Source organism: Magallana gigas, chromosome 7 (genome assembly GCF_963853765.1).
Source record: "Magallana gigas chromosome 7, xbMagGiga1.1, whole genome shotgun sequence".
NCBI lineage: Eukaryota > Metazoa > Mollusca > Bivalvia > Ostreida > Ostreidae > Magallana > Magallana gigas.
The window spans coordinates 25,883,425-25,902,494 of NC_088859.1; the positions used below are offsets into that span (position 1 = coordinate 25,883,425).

General features: G+C 32.9%; 1 protein-coding gene across 4 annotated transcripts; it reads left to right on the top strand.

The window, feature by feature from the left end:
* Positions 1-22: 22 nt before the first annotated feature.
* LOC105318980 (nuclear receptor-binding protein) lies at positions 23-14,994 on the top strand. 4 transcript variants are annotated; one of them, XM_034456279.2, is made up of 18 exons: positions 23-222; positions 888-1,010; positions 2,081-2,143; positions 3,523-3,588; positions 4,315-4,374; positions 5,592-5,642; positions 7,225-7,326; positions 7,481-7,570; positions 8,022-8,062; positions 8,293-8,381; positions 9,742-9,822; positions 10,104-10,162; positions 10,254-10,361; positions 10,718-10,847; positions 11,108-11,216; positions 11,598-11,648; positions 11,859-12,162; positions 12,627-14,994. In XM_034456279.2, the coding sequence occupies exons 1-18, from the start codon at positions 112-114 to the stop codon at positions 12,720-12,722; spliced, it is 1,734 nt and encodes a 577-aa protein (XP_034312170.1). In that variant the 5' UTR covers positions 23-111; the 3' UTR covers positions 12,723-14,994. The 4 variants fall into 4 exon arrangements, with proteins under 4 accessions (XP_034312170.1, XP_034312171.1, XP_034312172.1 ...); XM_034456280.2 differs by lacking the exons at positions 4,315-4,374; positions 5,592-5,642; XM_034456281.2 differs by lacking the exons at positions 3,523-3,588; positions 4,315-4,374; positions 5,592-5,642.
* The last annotated feature ends 4,076 nt before the right edge of the window (positions 14,995-19,070 follow it).

A 19,070-nucleotide genomic window follows, 5' to 3' on the forward strand; every position in this document is an offset into this window, starting at 1 on the left:
ACTTTAAGTGAATGACCCCGTTTTTGCTGCAGATCAGAATCCTACCTAGTTCCGGTGTATTTGGAAGGAAGACATACCTTACATATTTTCTATGTTTTAACCTTTGTAGACATGGCAGAACCAGACGAAGGATCAACAAACAAAGCAGATAGTGAATCTGAAGACGAGTGTGAAGTTTTAGAAGAGAGCCCTTGTGGAAGATGGCAGAAAAGACGCGAAGAGGTGAAACTTGTTGACAAAAAACACACACACATATCACACACACACACAAAAACAACTACCATTTATTAAATGTAGAATCGATATCCTGAAATTGAACAAAAGTCACGGAGTTGTTTAATTGCTAAAAACTTTCATTATGTCTGTTAAAATATTTTTTATTTTTATGCAAACAACGCATTTGTAAATTACAGTGTTACAGCCTTGTTCACATCCTTGATAAAGGCACGACATTGCCAGTGATTGAAATGAATATGTTTTAAATACTACGGTTTGAGTGTGTGCATTTTATTACATTATATATGTGTCTGTCAAAAATACCAATGCTGTAATTAATCTAATATGGTGCAAACAGATGAGAATTCAAGACTCCATTTTGCAGTAAAATGATTACTTTGATTACGAAACTTTATGTTGTCCTGGCAAGGAATAAGAATGGTTCTCCTTTCCCAAGAATCTGTGTCATGGACAATGCTAAATAATAGGAGAGAAAGAAATAATTCTACAAACTGTTAGAGTCTGTAGTACCTTTTATCAAAGTAAATTTGTTTGATAAAAGGAAATAGAAGTTTTGTTTTCCACATTAATGATATGAATACATTTGTGAGCATGTAACATTTTTATTTGATCGTTCATGGATTATTTTAACCTTTTTTAACATTCAACAGGTAGAGCAGAGAGATGTCCCAGGAATTGACAATGCGTTTTTGGCAATGGACACAGAGGAAGGAGTAGAAGTGGTGTGGAATGAAGTGCAGTTTTCTGGTAACAGGAACTTGAAAGAGCAACAGGTAACAATAGATCTTGACCATTATTTTTCATGGACCCTTTCACAAACTGTTTATGGTTTTAAAGGTCCTCGTAAGATTTCAACATAACCAAAGTTATATTTACCGGAATTTTGTGTGCTTTTATTTAAATGCCAGGTTTATGTACAGGTGTACAAATGTTTATCAAAAAGACTGTCAAGTATGCTCATATCACTATGTCAATTTGTAGCTAACAAAATTGTCTTGCATCGATTTTCTAACTTAACATCACATAAACTGTCGAAAGTTGTAGATACGCTATTTTTTCTAACAGAGTACATAGTAGAAAAAGCTATATGACTGATATCAAATTACAGTACAAGTGATAGAATTAAAACAAAAAAATAATGAATATGTTAAGACCCAGTACAGTATAGAATTTCATGTATTGTTTTGATTCTTCATAGATAGTCATAAGGTTTATTGCCTGATATATAGCAATAAAGCTAGTTAAAGCATAAATTATAGTTAGTTTGTTAGATTTGTGTTTATAACAGTATTTCTGGTTTGAGGTAGTCGGAGGCCACATTTAATTTGCAAAACAAATTAAAATTTAATTCTGTCTATCACTCAATCTTTCTAATTTTTACATTAAAAAAATAAACAATTTTAAGAGGGCTGGAGTCAGTGGTAAAGGTTATGGCCAATTAAAACTATACTGACCTCCTAAATAAGAAGAGCTTTGTTTAAAGATACATTGTATTGGAAAATATTCAAATTTTAAAGCTCTGTTAGGGATTTTTTCTTTTATTACTGGATAATAAATTTTGGCTTATTAAAACATTGTCTCTATAAAAAAATTTAAGATACGGGTAGATCTGATGATTAAAGTGTTGACCACCCAGCCTCCTTAAAGAATTTTTTTAAAATCTTGGGTATTTGTTATTTTAAAAACTGCTTGATGTTATCCTCATATGCCTTTCATTTTGCAGTGCTGTGCATTAATTTGTATTTGAAGAAGGAACAATTAGATTGAATTGATACACTGAACTTTTGCTTTCTCACTGTTGATACTCAACTGTATTTTTTCTACTGCATGCACAATTTTATAGACTACAGGTCCTGTGGCCAGTGCCCGGCGAAAATCCTCCATTCAGAATGATCTCCTGTTGAACGTATGTCTCTTCAGTCAGTCTCTCCACCAAGCTTTTTGCATCATTACAAAGCTGCATCTAACTGTTCTCTGTGTCCCAAATCAATCCTAAACAGTTATGAATTTGTCTAAAACACAAAAAAGCAAACTTTTTGTTTTTCATCCAATTAATTTTTTAAGTTTTGTTTACAGTTATTAATAACTAATGAATGAAGGTGTAAAGTATTATTGCAGTGTATGTACAGATTTTTGGGTGTAGAAATATTCTTATTTTTGTGTCAAATTAATGTAGAATTTTGGTTACATTGGTTTCTTTTGAGAAGAAAAAACCCCACTGTGAATTGATAATGGTAGTTTTCATCTTAGCAATAGTAAGGTAGCTAGTTGAACAGGCACATTTCATTTTATAGTGTTTTTTTCTAATTTCTGAAAATTTGTTTTCTGAATGTGTAGTTTTAGTGTATTTTTTTTTCTTCAATCAATCACATTAAAAATTAAACAAATTGATGCAGTCAAATCTAGTTTTGGGGAATGGGTATACTACTACTAGAAGTGGAAATGGGATAGGGGTCTCCTACTCGCATGTACCATATGAAATTGTTCAAAAGTTACCATTTTACGTTTTTAAATTTTGAATATTTAAGGTTTAGCCAATTAGGGAAAGGTTTATATAGCTAGCACACCCTCTTCCAAAACAGACGTATGAAATTCACAATGTCCTAAAACCTGATGCACTCTCTGTAGAATCTGTTTAAAAATGGATTCAGTGATAATTGATGATTTACATACATATGTGTAAAATGATGATGTGATGCACTCATTCTCACTTATCATACTATGCTTAATGCAATATGTGATGCAATGCATATCAAGTGTATTTTAGCTAGTAAGGTAAAGCCTAAGGGGTAATGTAGTGTAATAAGCATGAAAAATCAAGAGAATCAGAGATATTTATTTCATGGGAGGATTAAAGTATGATTTCTTCATTACAATTTTTTTTCTGTTGATCGAAAGGTGTTTTTATGTGTGTGTTTGTCTTCGGGAGGACAGGGAAATTTTGTATCCAGATGATGGTTAAAGGGGATTTGAATCATTTCTTTGTGGGCTTCACGTATGATATACACATTCTAATCATGCTTCTGTGTTAGTTTGAAACACATGGAAAACATGTTATACATGATTACCGATACTAATAATTTTGGGCAAGGACAGTGATGTACTAAATGATTATACCTTTGCACTTTTGTTGAATATTTTAAAGTCTATCCAGAAAAACATAAACTTTTACAAGCATAACTGTGATTTTGAAGAAAATAATTATAAATGAATTAATTCACTGAACTTTGCTTTCTCACTGTTGATACTTAACTGTATTTTCTTTTCTGAATGCATGATTTTTAGAGTACACATTCTCCAAAAGCTCGTCGACGAAAATCCTCCATTCAACCCGCCGAATTCGTCTTTAGCGTACGTGTCATCAGTTTGACAAAGGTTTTCTGATCACCATAGTCTGCTCATCTGTGTGTTTGTCCGTTTGTTATATTACACTGTATTATTTACATTTTTTTATAGCCAATTTCAAACAAACTTAGCAGAAAGCTTTCTTGGGTGAAAGGCTTTTTAAATTTGTAGCGATGAGTAGGTCCTATAGGCATTCCATGGGAAGTCATTTGAAATGAATGAAAAAAGGTTGGAATGTTTTTGAAATCTTCTTACCAAGAATTAAATAGCCAGCATTAAAACTATGATAGAATTTTACTTTTAAATGGTAGGGTAAAAATTGTTCAAATCATGACCCAGTGTCTTTCATGAAAATTTGTAATGGAGTCATTTTGATAAAGATGAGCTAATAATTTGGGAAACTTACATGGAATCTTTGATAAAGAATATTGGGGTTAAAATTTTACAAAATATCAAAGATGTTAGTTAGTTATGCTGATAGTGTTGTTCAGGTGAGCAATGTAGTCCATGAGACATTTGTGAATTTTTTTTTTTTTAAAGGTTATTGATGTATCTATGATCATACCTGAAAACATTTATTGCACATCTATCTGAAAATGCATTCAAATTTCAAAATATTTTAAATCTTTGACACAATTAGATGATAATTTGATACACTGGTTTACCGGGTGACTTCGCTATCTCACTATTGACTCTCAACTGTCTTTTCTCTTCTGCATGCATTATTTTTAGATCAACGATTCTCCGGCCCTTCGTCGACAAATTATCTCCCTTCACAGTGATCTGTTTGACGTATGTTTCTTCTGTCTATCTATACTGAGCTTTAGCATTGTTACCGGGTACAAGGCTGCATTTAATTGTCCTGTGTCCCAAATCGATCTGAGTATTGGATCCTCGACTAATACATGGTTGATTTTCATTCCCATAGTTTTCCCTTTCTAAAATTGTGATGTTTTGTTTAGGTTTTTCAGTCAAACCAATACATCCTTTTCCTCTAGAAACAACTGTTTTTCAATTTTAAACTCCAGATTATGTAATGATTACTAATATATTTAATGATGACCTCCAGTACTTCCAAACATGCACTCATTGTCACTTGTTGTGTGCTTTACACAAAAAGTGCTGCAGTGCATACTGACCTTTAGCTGGTTCCAGTATAATAGTGGTAATGTTGGTGTAAAGCTGCATGTAAGTGTAAGAGATTGTGAGGTATTTGTTCCTTGGGAGGATGGAGGTATATGATAATATCCAATATAAAAGCAATATTAACACAAACTGTATATATAAACAGTTTACAAGTGTGTATTATTTTAAGGATCCTCAACACCATTCGAGTTTCACATATGAGAGTGAAGTAGGTTTTGAAAGATATATTGTTCTTGTGTATTTATAGATTGAATAAAGACAGAAAATTTGCAATTTTGGATAAAAACTTTGGATTCTAAAAAAATAAAAATTCACTGAGCCAAAGTTATGTTTCATTGCGATCTTTTGGGCAGGAACTAATCTTTTAAGTAAGTCATGCATATCTGTTGACACAAATATTTTCATGTTATGACACACCAGTATATAAAAAAAAGATATGTTGAGGGTGTAGAGGCACCTTAAATTTGTTTTGTGTGCATTTAAGGAGACCTTGTCCTAGAGTTGGGGTATTTGTGTAACCAGAGTATTTAACTGTCTCACTATATATGATGAGTTGAATTGTATTGGGCTGCAAGTATATGCCATTTACATGCCCTACGAAAGCTACATGTACTGTGCAAATCTGGAATCTAGGGACGGTTCCTGGATAATTATTATGACTTTGGGGAAGGATAACTATGTACTCACATACTTTTGCACATTTGCAATATAACTGCACAAGAATATTAACATAATTTGTGGCGACTTCTTTTTTTTTTATAAAGTTTTTTGAGTTAAGAACAATAACGAATTGAAAAACTGAACTTTTCTTTCTCACTATTGACTCACACCTGTATTTTCTCTTCTGCATGCACCACTTTTAGATTGCAGATTCTCCGACAGTTCGTCGACGAAAAATCTCCATTCAGAATGACGTATGTTTCTTGAGTCTGTGTAAACCGAGCTTTAGCATTGTTACCGGGTACAAGGCTGCATCTAACTGTCCTGTGTCCCAAAACAATCTAAGTATAGTAGACTACAATGAACTCATTTCAATCCCCTAGCGTTTCCTCTTGATTTGATAATGTGTATGTAGTTTTTGTGGTTTGGGTTAGTAAAGCAAAAACATTTGACAAACCAATACAGTTTGACATAGTTTTGCTGGTTTTTAAGACTGTAAAAGAAATGTTATTAGTTAGCACATCCAAAATGGAAATTCTTTGGCATTTGACTAACCATTTTTTTAAAAACCCAGTGCTCCCCCTTTTTTCATAAAGCAGTTATACAAAGTACAATAAGACATGCTTTTTGATTCAGAACTCTTTTAATTATTATTAAAAATTGATGACTTGCATGTATGATAAGAAGTGAGGACTAGAATTGTAAAGGTGCTCTTGTTATCACTAAATGTGTGCTCTCTGCAATATGTGCTACAATGCAGAAGTGTCATTATTAGCTGGAAAGAGAGTGGTGAGATGGTGTAATAAGCATGTACATGTAAAATGTGAGAGATGTTCCCCCTGGAGGATGAAGGTATTAATGATCTCAAAATATACACTTATGTACAGAAAAGTGTGTATTGATATTAATAAGTTGTTTTGTGTGTGCGTTCATGTGTCACTGTAGGGGGGTGACTGGTTGGGTCTTTGTGTACCCAGAGCATTATGTCTCAGTATTTACGAGGACTTGAAATATAGCGGTCCTTCTGTATATATACTTGTCCTACATGTTGCTGCTGTGCAGACTTTGCGCATTGTACTGATGATATATTACATATCATAGTTATGGGGACGGATTATGGAGTACCCATAATAATGTCCTTGCACATTTGTTGCTTATGACAGTCTATCTGGACATGCACTCAAATTCATAACATGTTCATCACTTTTAAATTATACTTTAAATTTGCATGACGATATGTGGCATTAATGAAAAATTTGATGAATTCTTGCAATTAATGCACATGTATTGCTTATGATTTTTTTAATTTCAAGGTAAAAGACAAGACTCTGTTCCTATTTTCTTTTTTGTTATTGATTTGATTTTGACAAAGGAATGTAAATGCTTTGAATCAGCCAATCCCTGACCAAAAGATACAGGGCATTTAAAATTGAGTATCTGAAAGATTGTTTGATTCAAATGCATTAATTTTGTTGGTACACAGTAAGTATTTGTATGTACTTACCGGTAGGTAGTCTTACCAATAGAAGAACCAATAATTGGCATGGTAATCAACTTATAATAGTATTTTTACATGCACATATGGTAGATTCATTCAGTATATAATTGCATGTAGTTTATAGAAAGCCATTTTTCAAACAAGTTACATAGTCTCTTACATGTACAGATAAGATAGTTAATATATGATGAACTTGTTTCTGATGATGCGTCCTTGAAAAAATATACTTAATATAGATGTGTTTATATACATATGGAATGATTAATAGAGTTCTGTTGGTTTTTATTTTCAACAATAATTTGTTGATTGATTTTAATAAGTAAAATGCCTTTTTGTAGGAGAAGATAAGACAGGTGTTCAACAGCCTGATTCAGCTGGACCACCCAAACATTGTGAAGTTCCACAAATACTGGACGGACACCAAAGATGGGCGCCCAAGGGTTAGTGTCTGGATAATATATTAATTTTGATACTCAAAATGATTATTCTATGACTGCATTAAACATTTTGTGGAATCATTTCAAAGTTGCTAAAAAAGCAACTTGCTAGGATAAAGGTGTAATGTTTTGGTCTTTGGGTGTTTTTTTTTGCTAGGTGATATTCATCACAGAGTACATGTCATCTGGCTCCCTGAAACAGTTCCTTAAAAAGACTAAGAAGAATAACAAGACATTCCAGCTCAAGGTAAGCAACTGCCTGTACCTGTTACTTGCTTTACCCATATACTGCTTGAGAACAATTGTATTTAGGTCTGAAAAAAAAAATGTTTTGGATCTTGTGCACCAATGCATAATATCAAATGCAAAACAAGATTTTCTGTAATGGATTTAGAACTTTGAAAACAATTTATATGTACTGTAGAAGCACGTATTTTCGTTGGGTCAAAATTTCGTTGATTTTAAACCAAAAAAGATTTCGTTGGCATTTAATTTTGTCATATCGTAATCTCTTTGTATTCTTGAATACTTGGGTTAAGTTATGGATTTAATTTCGTAGATTAATACTGCCAACGAAAATAACAAAATTAAATCCACAATGAATATTTCTGCTTCTACAGTATATGTAAGCATAATCTTTGTGTTCTTATACCTTAAGTAACACATTTTGAATTTTTTTTGGTACTCTTTACATGTAGGCTTGGAAGAGGTGGTGCACACAAATTTTATCTGCTCTAAGGTAAGCAAATTTCTGTCTAATGCTAAAGATACTATACTCTGACAATTTTTATTTTAATATTTTGATCGACAAAAAATACACATACATGTATATTAAGCTTTAGCGAATATAAAAATTGTTCTCGTTTCATGTAAAGGTTATATTAATGGTGTATAGTTGTGTTTGACCCATGAGTATAACTGTTTTCTGTCTGTATTTATTCCTCATTGACCTACGTGTATTGTTTGCAGTTACTTACATTCCTGTGACATCATACACGGAAATCTGACCTGTGATACAATTTTCATACAACATAATGGCCTCATCAAAATTGGTTCAGGTGAGTTTACACAACTGCAGTAAAAATTTTCAAAAAGTTAACCCCAGCAAATAAATGTGTTTTGGTATAACAGAAGGTTTATTTATCCTTATCTTTTCTATCATTCTGTCAAACAAGCTGCATAATTCTAGTATGAAAAGTTTGCCCCAAGTAAATGTTTGCATTGGTTACACCTTGTATAACACAATGTTAAGTGTCTACATGGTACGATATATTATTGACCATTTTTGCTCACTTATTACTCTCAGTCAAGATTTATGACTAACCTTTCCCTAAATTTTGACACCTTTTGACAATGTCAGCATGAAAAGTAGTCTGAGATAGCTGCAGAACTGTAACTCCATGGGAAATTCTGGTTGACTGACAGTGGAGCTATACTTCCATCCATACATATTTTGGTGCAAAATAAATATACATTTTTTTTTATGGATGGAACTGTAGCTCAACAGTCCATCAACCCAGATTTTCTGAGGAGCTACAGTTCTGCTGCTAATTAAGTCTAATAATAAACTACAAATTAAAACTTTTTTTGGTCTTTATTTAGCAAAGTAAAAATCAATTCTTTGATCATCAACATTGTTAATTCATATATTGGTCATTGGTTCATCATTTCGAAGTATTACACAAAAACATCACCAAAGTTTTAAATTGGTCATTTTTATCAGTATTGCATTCTTAGATAGGTATTATCTAATGATTTTGTGCTCTCTACGTGTAGGTGAACTCGGACTACCCAACAAAAGTACAGTAAAATAATACATACTTGATCATCTGCCCTCACCACTGTACCTAATGATGCATAATGAATAGTTTCATATGTCAACTATTAGTTTCCATAGGGGATTCCTCTCTACCACAAAAATTTATCCATTACAATTAGATTATTTAAACACATTTGAATACATTTTACCAGGAATGCATCATACATGTACATGTATATTTAAAGGTCCATTGGATACAAGCTGTTTTAAAAAACATTTCCATTTTATTTTATTATTCATGGATCATTTTTTATCAAACTGTGAAGGATCTTTCTTTTTTTTTCATACAGTACCTATTACATATTCATCGAACAGTTCTTTGTAAATCGTCATATTGTATACATGTACATGTATTTAAGAAGCATAATACATGTATATGTATTACCCTGCACTCCTCCATGCTCACTGGTAATGGCTCTCACCAACATAGCTTGTCAGAAATGGGGAAGAAAATTTGGGCATTAAATACGAAAGAGAAAATGATAGAACAAAGAGCTTTGACTGGAAATATGAATTAATAAATAAGAGGTGCTGAAATGAAAATTCCTAGAGTTTGATGTGCCCTTTATCATAGTGTGTGATTTTTCTTTGGATTTCAGTGGCCCCAGATGCAATGCACATAGTGAAAACCTACAGAAAGGACATCAAAAACATGCACTGTGTGGCTCCAGAATACGAGGGTAAGGTGACCACTGACTGTTGAATGTTGGGCTTAGCCAAAATGTATGAGAAAATTGACATTGACTCAGTGTTCTTGCATACAGTAATTTCCATGGTAAATATTTATAAGATTAGAGTATGAAAGTTTCAATATCAGCCCTCATTCTACTCATATGCTTTACGAAAGAAAAGAGATATAAGTTTTGTATTATACTACATCTAATTCAATAAATTGAGGGTGCATGCAATTGAACTTTTTTATGAAAATGCAGTGTGAAAATTTATATTTGATTTACATCAGATCCATCTCGATGCACAACTGCCATAGACATCTACTCATTTGGGATGTGTGCTCTGGAGGTAAACGAAACACAGATAAAACTGTAAATGAATTTGATTGTAGACATTCCTGAATTTATGTCATTGACTGTACAATGGTACCATTTTGTAGATTGCAGCCCTAGGATTCCAAGGCAATGGGGGAGAGACTGGCACCAACCATGTCACAGAAGAGGCCATTGAGAAAACACTGGCTTCCTTAGAGAACCCTTTACAGAAGGTATGTTGTAGTACTAACACAGTGGTATTTGCCTTTCATAACTTACAAACATTTTCAAAAGTTTTTTTTTTCCAAAGAAAGGAAAGCCGTGAAAGATTGATTTAATTTTGATTTGAATCTTATATAAAATTGTTCTTGGACAGGATATATGATTAATGTTACCTTAACTTCTCTTTAGAAAATTATTATGAAATCTGACAAATTATGAGATCTGTAGGGTGAAGAGCAAACTGCTTCCTAAGAAAATATTTGTAAAAATAGTTGCTGTTTATTAAGAATTTTATTGATACTTTATTCAAAATTTTGAAATAAGTATGTGTTGTTCGTGTATATGATTAGACTGTGTTTCTGTGCAGGATTTTATCGCCAAATGCATCCAAAAAGATCCAAAGAAACGTCCCCAGGCGAGAGAGCTCCTGTTTCATGAAATCCTTTTTGAAGTCCATTCTTTGGTGCTGCTAGCTGCACATGCTATTGTACACTCATGTAAGTACCTGGAACATTGTGTATCAACATGTGTATGTAATGAATAAAGTACAGTGTCAACATGGTTATTTATTATATGAATACAATAGGTCTTTAATAGCAATGGCCTTTGTTTGTCTACTATTAGAATATATGAACAGGTGGTAAATATGTTTACTCAATGTTCTAAATAGAGATCATTTAGCTTTCATCCTTTCTTAATGCAGCATATGAAAATAAACATAAATCCATTAAAAACATTTACTTGGTATCTTTTCCAGCTATCTTGCCTGAAAACTTAACAGACCAAGCCAACAAATACAAGTTGGAACCCAATCAAGTGATTGCTGAGATAACGCATCCCGATGACAGAGAACCAGTAACGTGGAAGTATGCGGCCTCAGTAACCTCTTACAATCTCTAGAGATCATTCCAGTCAATAACTGTTGTCTCTTTCGAGTTATATGTTTTACTTGGTGGCGAAGATGTGTTCTCAATCAGCATAAATGTATTCTTTATCATAAAAAAATGGGAGGGGAGGGGTGCAGGAGAAGTGACAAAAATGAATTAGAAATGAAGAGAAAGTTATATTTAAGACCACAATTTTTTTATATTAATACTCTCAAGATATTTTTGAAAATATTCTCTACTGTATTTCTTTTTTAATGTGTGGATCTAATTATGCAAGTCATACGGAGAAGTGCCGTTTAGGAATTTTTAATGTTTTCTTAGTTTGTTTTTATCATATTTCAAAATCTTTATTTTCTCCAGGGTTGCACAGTGTCCGCCTTTGGAGAGGGAAAAATTGTTGGAGGATGTCAGGTATAGTGAATTATTCATTGTAATAAGATATTGACTGATTATTGAACTTATTTTAACTGCTGATCTTCAGTATTTCTCTCTCAATACATTATAGCTATTTCGCAGTCTGAGGCATCGCTGTCCTTATCTTGTCACATGCTCATACTGAAATGTAAGATTTAACAAAACAGTCTTCAATAATATTTCTTAAGTCTTTTTGCTTGTCTTTAGAAATGGCATTTTTCCTCTCACTGCCTTTAAACTTCCCACACCTCCTCCCAAACCAAGGGCCAAAACTCCGGAGGTGGAGGAGCTATCGAAGTCGGAGGACCCGGCCCCAGTGGATGTGGAGAATCGCCTGGTCATGCAGTCCACATGCTCCGTGAAGAAGACCGACGAAATCGGCAAATACAGCATCACCCTTCAACTGAAAATGGATGACAAAATGAATAGACAGTTAACTGCCGAAGTCAGTATTGAAGACACTCCAGAAAATTTGGCTCAAGAGCTGGTACATTATGGATTCATCAATCAGGTAAGTTAAGAAGGTTGACTAGAAAAAACAGATGTTTTTTTAATTGTTCTGTAAAAGGGGTTATTTACATGTGGGTCAAATTTACACTAACTATGCGGTTAGCTTAAAACCATGTAAAATACCCCCCGCGTGTATGGTTAAAAACTCAAACCGTTAATGTGGTAAATCATGATTCCCTGTATTTAATACCCACGCATATTGTTTGACGTAGAAAATGCGCACTTAACCACCAGTGTAAATAAGCACTTTTACAGAACATAATCATCATAAAATGGTCCTGTCTGCATACTTTTAATGTAAATATATTGAAGTATTGTGTTGTTTAGTTGATATTATCTGAAATGGATTTGATTGGATTAAAGTAAACATTCTTATTTGAGCATAGAAATGTTATTTTAGAATTTTCCATGATGATGTGTAGGGAAACTTATGTTAAATTTGTATTGAATTTGATTTTTTTGCAGCGTGATCGTGATACCATTACAAAGCTAATAGAGGGCTCTATTCCGTCATCCGCAATCCAGGAAAACGGTTTACCTGAATGGATAGCAACGGCCTGACAGCTCCATGTGGAGATCATGTGACAGTAAAATGAGCCTATCAAAACACTGACTATGATCAATATGGTCATGTAAGGAACAATCCCTTCTCATTTGCTTCCCCATCTCATCATAATAAGAAGTATACATGTAGGTTCTTGCCTGTGTACATGTATTAAAAAGAGGTTGGTGGCTGAGAGAAGTGGAAGCTACAGACCACAGCATACAGGACTGATAAAGGACACCCCGCCATTGCAACGACGAGACAATGAGAGTAAGGTGGCTTAGGTCGCCATTTTATGTTTGTCGCAGTTTACCTGTTGATGGAATTTTTTAATGAACAAAGTAAGCTTTAAAAAAGTATAGATAAGATGGCAATAAATGAGCCAGACTATGGTGGGTTTGGTGTTTTTTTTAACTTGAAAAGGAATTTTGAATTAAAAAAAAAGGGCAACATATTTGAAAAAAGTAATGAATTTTTTTTCATTTTTTTATTAATTTTATTTTGCAATCCCTATCAGTCAGTGTCAATTATATACATTAGGTTATTAAGTTTAAGTTGAATAAAAAGCAAATGTTCATTTGTGACAGTACTCTACATGAAATACTTGTACTGCAATACTATGGTTCAGATAACTGGAAGAATTTTCAGTTCATATGTTGAAACTTCTTCTTTGAAAAAAAGAGGGAAAGCATACAAGTCAACATTTTCTTCATAAAGGATTTTGGATGACTTGAAAATTTAGACCATAATAATGTATGTTGAAATTTGTTTTAAAGTGTGTTTACTTTTGTAATTTGAAATTTTTTTAATGACATTGTATACATAATTTTGTTCGGACATACTTAACTCTTCTGCCATAAGACTTTGAATTGTAAAGTGCCATATATTCACCCAACAATTTTGTTATGGTATTTTTGATATCATATGTGTACTAAAATAGATGACTTTTTGTTTGCAAGATCTTATTTTTTTGCTTCAATATGACTTTGCTATTGTGATGCCTAATTTCCACAAAGCCCTAGCTACTGACAAAGTAATTTTTCTGTACGTGGTTATGTTCGTCCTCAAGAATTTAAAATTTTGAGAATCTTGTAAAACTCGGGGTAAATAGGGTTCCTGCAAATTAAAAGAAATTTCCATTGTCTTGATCTTGAATTGCATTTGATAGTCAATATGAATTCATTTACACACTTAGCAGATGATAACATTTAAATTCATATTAAATGTCCGCAATTCTGTCTTTACAAAAATGTTTTTTGTTATTATTCTCTAATCCCAGTGTTTAAAATTTTGGTCAGTTGGTAAAAAAAAAAATTTTCATTTATTCTTAAATTGCTTTGAATTGTAATTTGAAAATGTTTCCGTCTAGTTTATTCTTAATTTTAATCAATTGCATTTAAATGTTTCATTCAAAAAATGAGTTCTTACATTTTATATAATTTATGTTTGTCAGAAATTAGTTGTGCTCAATATTTCATATCTCAAAACATTTTCTTCAGAATCATTTGTAATATATGAAGGGCATTAATTAATAAAGTATATAATACATGTACTAGACAAAATTTCAATTGAGATGAATTGTATTTAATTGAATAGTACAATTTTTATTTGTTTGTCAGAACTAATCATATTTTAAATTACTTGCTTTCTAATTCAAAATGACTAAGTGTTGGTCATATAATGACCATTAAATCATTTTTGAGGTCATTACTTATCGATGTACCAGTAACTTTTTTGTTTATTTTATGGAACTTCTTTTTAATATTATTGTCACACAATTTGAACTTCAACATGTTTTGGCATTGTCATAAAGCAAAACGGTTTATTGCTTTAACTTGACAGTTCTAGGGAATTCTTACTTGTCTCTTAAAACCACAAATTATCTTTTATTGAAAAAGTTAAACCACTAAAGCATTAACTATATTTTAGAATTTTAATTTTTTTATTAAATTATCAAAAGTCCATCTACTGTACACATCTAACTGCGTGAAAGTAATTTCTAAAATGGGGATTAATATTCAATATTAAATGGTCGTAAATAGGTACCTAGTACATGTAGTAACTGTTATTGTTTACATTTTACATCCCTGGTATTACATTTTGCAGTGCTTTTGTAGTCGATCATTTTCTTGACCAATATTTGATATGATGGAATTCTCCGGTCTTGGCATACCATTCTCATGTCACATTTTGTTTTGTTGTTTTTGCTTTGTTATTTTATGTGCAATGATTTACAGTTATTTTTAAAATTCACAGTTACAATATGCATTAAACTACAGGAACAATGAACCTTTCTTTCTTTCTTTTATTCAAGTAAAGAATTTAGGAATTTTATAAAGCCCTGTTTAAGTAATGTTTTATTCTATAATATTATAATATTTGGCAGAAGACATTGATGAATTTTATAACTGTGTCTATTGGTTGATGAAGTGAACAGTTTTATATACATGTATACTGCCAAGTATGTTGACATACTTTCTGCATAGTTGTTAGTTTATTTTTAAGATACTTTCATATCTGCTGCTCCACACGTCGCGTATTTGAACTCGCATATATATAGGAAATTGCTCTTCTTCAAGGAAATGAAATTTTAATTGCATGCTCAAGAGGTATTTATGACATTCTTACTCATCAATATATATTGTAATTCTTAAATGGCACTAAAATTATATTTTATTTACATCTACTGAGTACGATTCCCTCTATTTCTTACGGAAACTTAAAGTTAATTCATTACTGTATGGAAACAGCCAGACTGAAATCTACACGCCCGTTTATCGATTGGTACATCGACCCAAGAAAACTCAAGAACTGCACGAAATAATCATGATAATGTCAGACTCCAATTCCCATAGGAAACGATTTGGCTGTTTCATTTAGCTAACGTACTGATATACATTAACAGTAATTTACCGAAATTTACTTACTTTTATCAATTTTTTAAAAGAAAGATGTAAATATAAACAATGAAATGCTTTCTTGAAGGTAGCGATCATTGCAGGAAAAAATGAATCACCAAAGAAAGCATTTTATTATTTAAATACCCCCCATTCCTCATAAAAATGTATAAGGGTAATAAAAAAAATCCCTTTGTCTGTCTGTATAAATCTGTCTGTGGAATAATGTCCGGTCCATTGTTTGTGGTCTTAAGGCGTGTCAGATTTTTACCCAAGGTCATTTGGACAAGTTCTCAAGGTCAATGGAAGAAACTGTGCTTAATTTGTGTCCAGTGTACACCTTTGTTATGGAGAATATTGGAAGTTCCTACTTCACATAAAGATTGCTAATGACCTGAGGGTGTGTTATGATCTTGACCCAAGGTCATATGTGCAAGTTCAAGGTTACCGTGGAAAAAATACGCATAATTTCTGTCTTTTTGCATACTTAAAAAATACATTCAAATAAGTAAATATTCAATTTATTGACGTATCATTTAACGTTTAGAATACTTGAATTGGTTATCATTTATTTCACATGCTGTAAACTGCAATCAATTCTAGTTAGCTCCAATGGGACACTTTAGGTTATTGCATCATATTTAAGGTTGGTTTAGCATTTTATTAGGTGCCATTAATCATACAATGTACTGATGATTCATTGGTCCACTAGCAACCTCCTTTCAGCTAATTTTTACCACCCCTTTCTTAATAGGTTTTTTAAAATCGCGCAATTCACAAAAGACAATAGGAGACTCATTTTCCAAATTAAAGTAGTCCTTTATTTGTTCCATAAAGAACTTATTTTGGACAATGACAGGAGAGAGGAAAAGTTAACAGACGTTGGTAACGCATAAAAAAGCAAAATATGCTAATAAAAATAAGAAGCGCCATGTAATGAAAAAAATGACATAGTGATTGTTTTATGAATACATTTATTTACGAAACGTTTTACAACATTTTAGTGGAAAAAAAAACCGGGAGCAATCAATATACGTAGTGAAAAAGACATGCTTTTTTATCATTCTGACAATGCTTTGGTGACAGAGGGAAGTGCTTATTCTATACAGATTTATTTCTGTTCGTTATATTTTCATCGTTGCTAGGCTGGGAAACACCTTCTTCCATGGATGGTATTTCTCTTTCATTTGGTTCCTTGTCGGGTAAATGTAATCTAAGAAGTAGTTTAGTTATATCCTCCTCGCAAGCCTTTCCAGCACTACACGCAAACTCCGGCAAGATCGGTTCTTTTGTCTTGGGTATGGGTTTTATTCTCAATTTCTCATCAGAGACGAAGAAAATCATTTCCGAGAGTGTGTATTTGGATGAGTAGCTATTTAACTCTTGTTTGAGATTGTTTAAATAAGAAATATAATCATCGTATTTTTTGTCTTGTATGTCCAGCGAATCTATTAACGACTGCTCAATCTCTCGATTTTCCTCCATTTTCTTCGACATCACCATGTCCACTAGACGTTTGAGACTTTCAGCATCGGCCTTCATTGATGTTCTCAGACCGTCCATATATGTCTTAATTTCTTTGGCATCCTCTTTTAGGTGCGTTTTCTGATCCTGTGTCGTTGGTAGAAAATACTTATTAATTTGGGAAATTTTCGCAGAACAGAGTGCAACTTTCTCTGAATATACCGTTTCTAAATCCACAAATGCGTGCCCATGATGATCTTGTATTGCACATTTTGCACATATTGGCGCTTGGCATTCTTCGCAAAACATATCCGTCACTTTGTCACCATGGTAACGGCATTTTTCGATCGGATGCCATGACTTTCCCCTATGGTAAGGTCTTATTTCATGGTTCTTGGTTTCCGGACCCTTCTGATGTTCATCACTGCATTGTTCACACAATCGTCGATTACAAAGATCGCAGTAAACCTGACAGTTCTGTATACACTCTTCGTTGCCACACTCCAAAAAGTGCTGGGCATTGTTCAGGACTTTGCTTTCAGATGACGCCATCTAAAACAGATTTTTTTTCTTGTTGAACAATGCATGCTGTAATCGAACATTTATATACCTGCGAGAAATATTAGCGACCTTTTTGATCTTGGATACATATATCCACAAACCATTGTATTGTAGACGTAAATGCATACACGATGTGTATATGTCACAATATTTATGTGGTTTACCACCTATAATATATTCATCAAAAACCTTAAAAATACTTACGCTCATTGTATGATCAACCAAGGCTAAAACAACGGACAACCGTCAGAAAAAAACTTTGATTTGACTCAAGGAAGGATTACACACATATTCGTTTGGCTCTGTAATAAGGTTTTTCCCAGTAATCAAGATGTACATTGAGACCTTCATTTATCAGTGTGCACTAAGTGTAAAGAAGTATCCTACTTATCAGAAGAGCGACTTGATAAATATCAACATGTACCTCTTCAACATGAAAATGTCATCTTATCAAATAACGATATTCTAGTACAATGTACATGTATATTATAATATTATTTCACATCACCGCTTTGATATTTACCATTTATATTGATGATCTGAAGAGTAGTTTAGTAAACTTATAGGTCTGAAGGTCTTCTTCGACCACAACTCAAACATACATGTACATGTATAAAGTTCCATATAGCAACCGAATGTAATGGAAACAATACTTCCAAAATCCCTACATCTACATATGTATAGTAGTGAGATGATGTATATCTTCATTTGCGAGTCATTTAATATTAAACCACTCATAGAATCCTGCAGCAACGGCTCAGTTGCCTAATGATCGCGATCATCATATCCATCACCCATAAATGGGACAGCATTTCGCTCAGAAATTTAGCTCTAACAAGCGATTTCGCAACCGAACATTCATTAAACTTATGTTTGATTCAAAGTTCAATAAGGAATCCTCAGAAGTGTTGATGACCACTTTATGTATATACACAAATATCTAACTACCAGTCAACAAGCTACAATTTGAATCAAACTTTTGTTTTAAAAAGTCCCAATGGAAAGGGGTTACTGCCATCTTGAGTTTGTAATTCGGAGTGGTTCTGCTAAAACAATCTTAGAATTTATGTTAGAAATTGTGGGCGGAAACCTTATCTGACCAAGGGAGTATTTGATTCGCCGATTCTTTGGTGATTAGCTAGTGACTTTGCCAAAGCACAGTTATCCGTTGGATGACTTGACACGTGACCGCTATAGTTCTATTTCCTCCTCATGCACCTCGCCATTGAATGTTTACTGCCTCTGCCAACTCCATTACTGTATTGTTTGGGATATGCTGTTGCCATCTAACCAAGAGAATCCTTATGAAGCACTTGGTCAGAAAGGTGTTTATCTTATACCTCATTATATTTTTCACTCATCATCTGAATAAACGAGTGATTTATGTTCTGGTTGTTATAAGCGTTAGTAGGTACTTGGTTCTGAAAAAACAACAACCAAAAA

What these genes read in the sequence shown, in the direction of transcription:
- LOC105318980 (XM_034456279.2), top strand. Translation starts at nt 112, where the DNA reads ATGGCAGAACCAGACGAAGGATCAACAAACAAAGCAGATAGTGAATCT. An exon ending in TTCACAGTGATCTGTTTGAC is followed by an intron (nt 4,375 to 5,591) that starts GTATGTTTCTTC and finishes CACCACTTTTAG; the next exon opens with ATTGCAGATTCTCCGACAGT. An exon ending in CCAAAGATGGGCGCCCAAGG is followed by an intron (nt 7,327 to 7,480) that starts GTTAGTGTCTGG and finishes TTTTTTTGCTAG; the next exon opens with GTGATATTCATCACAGAGTA.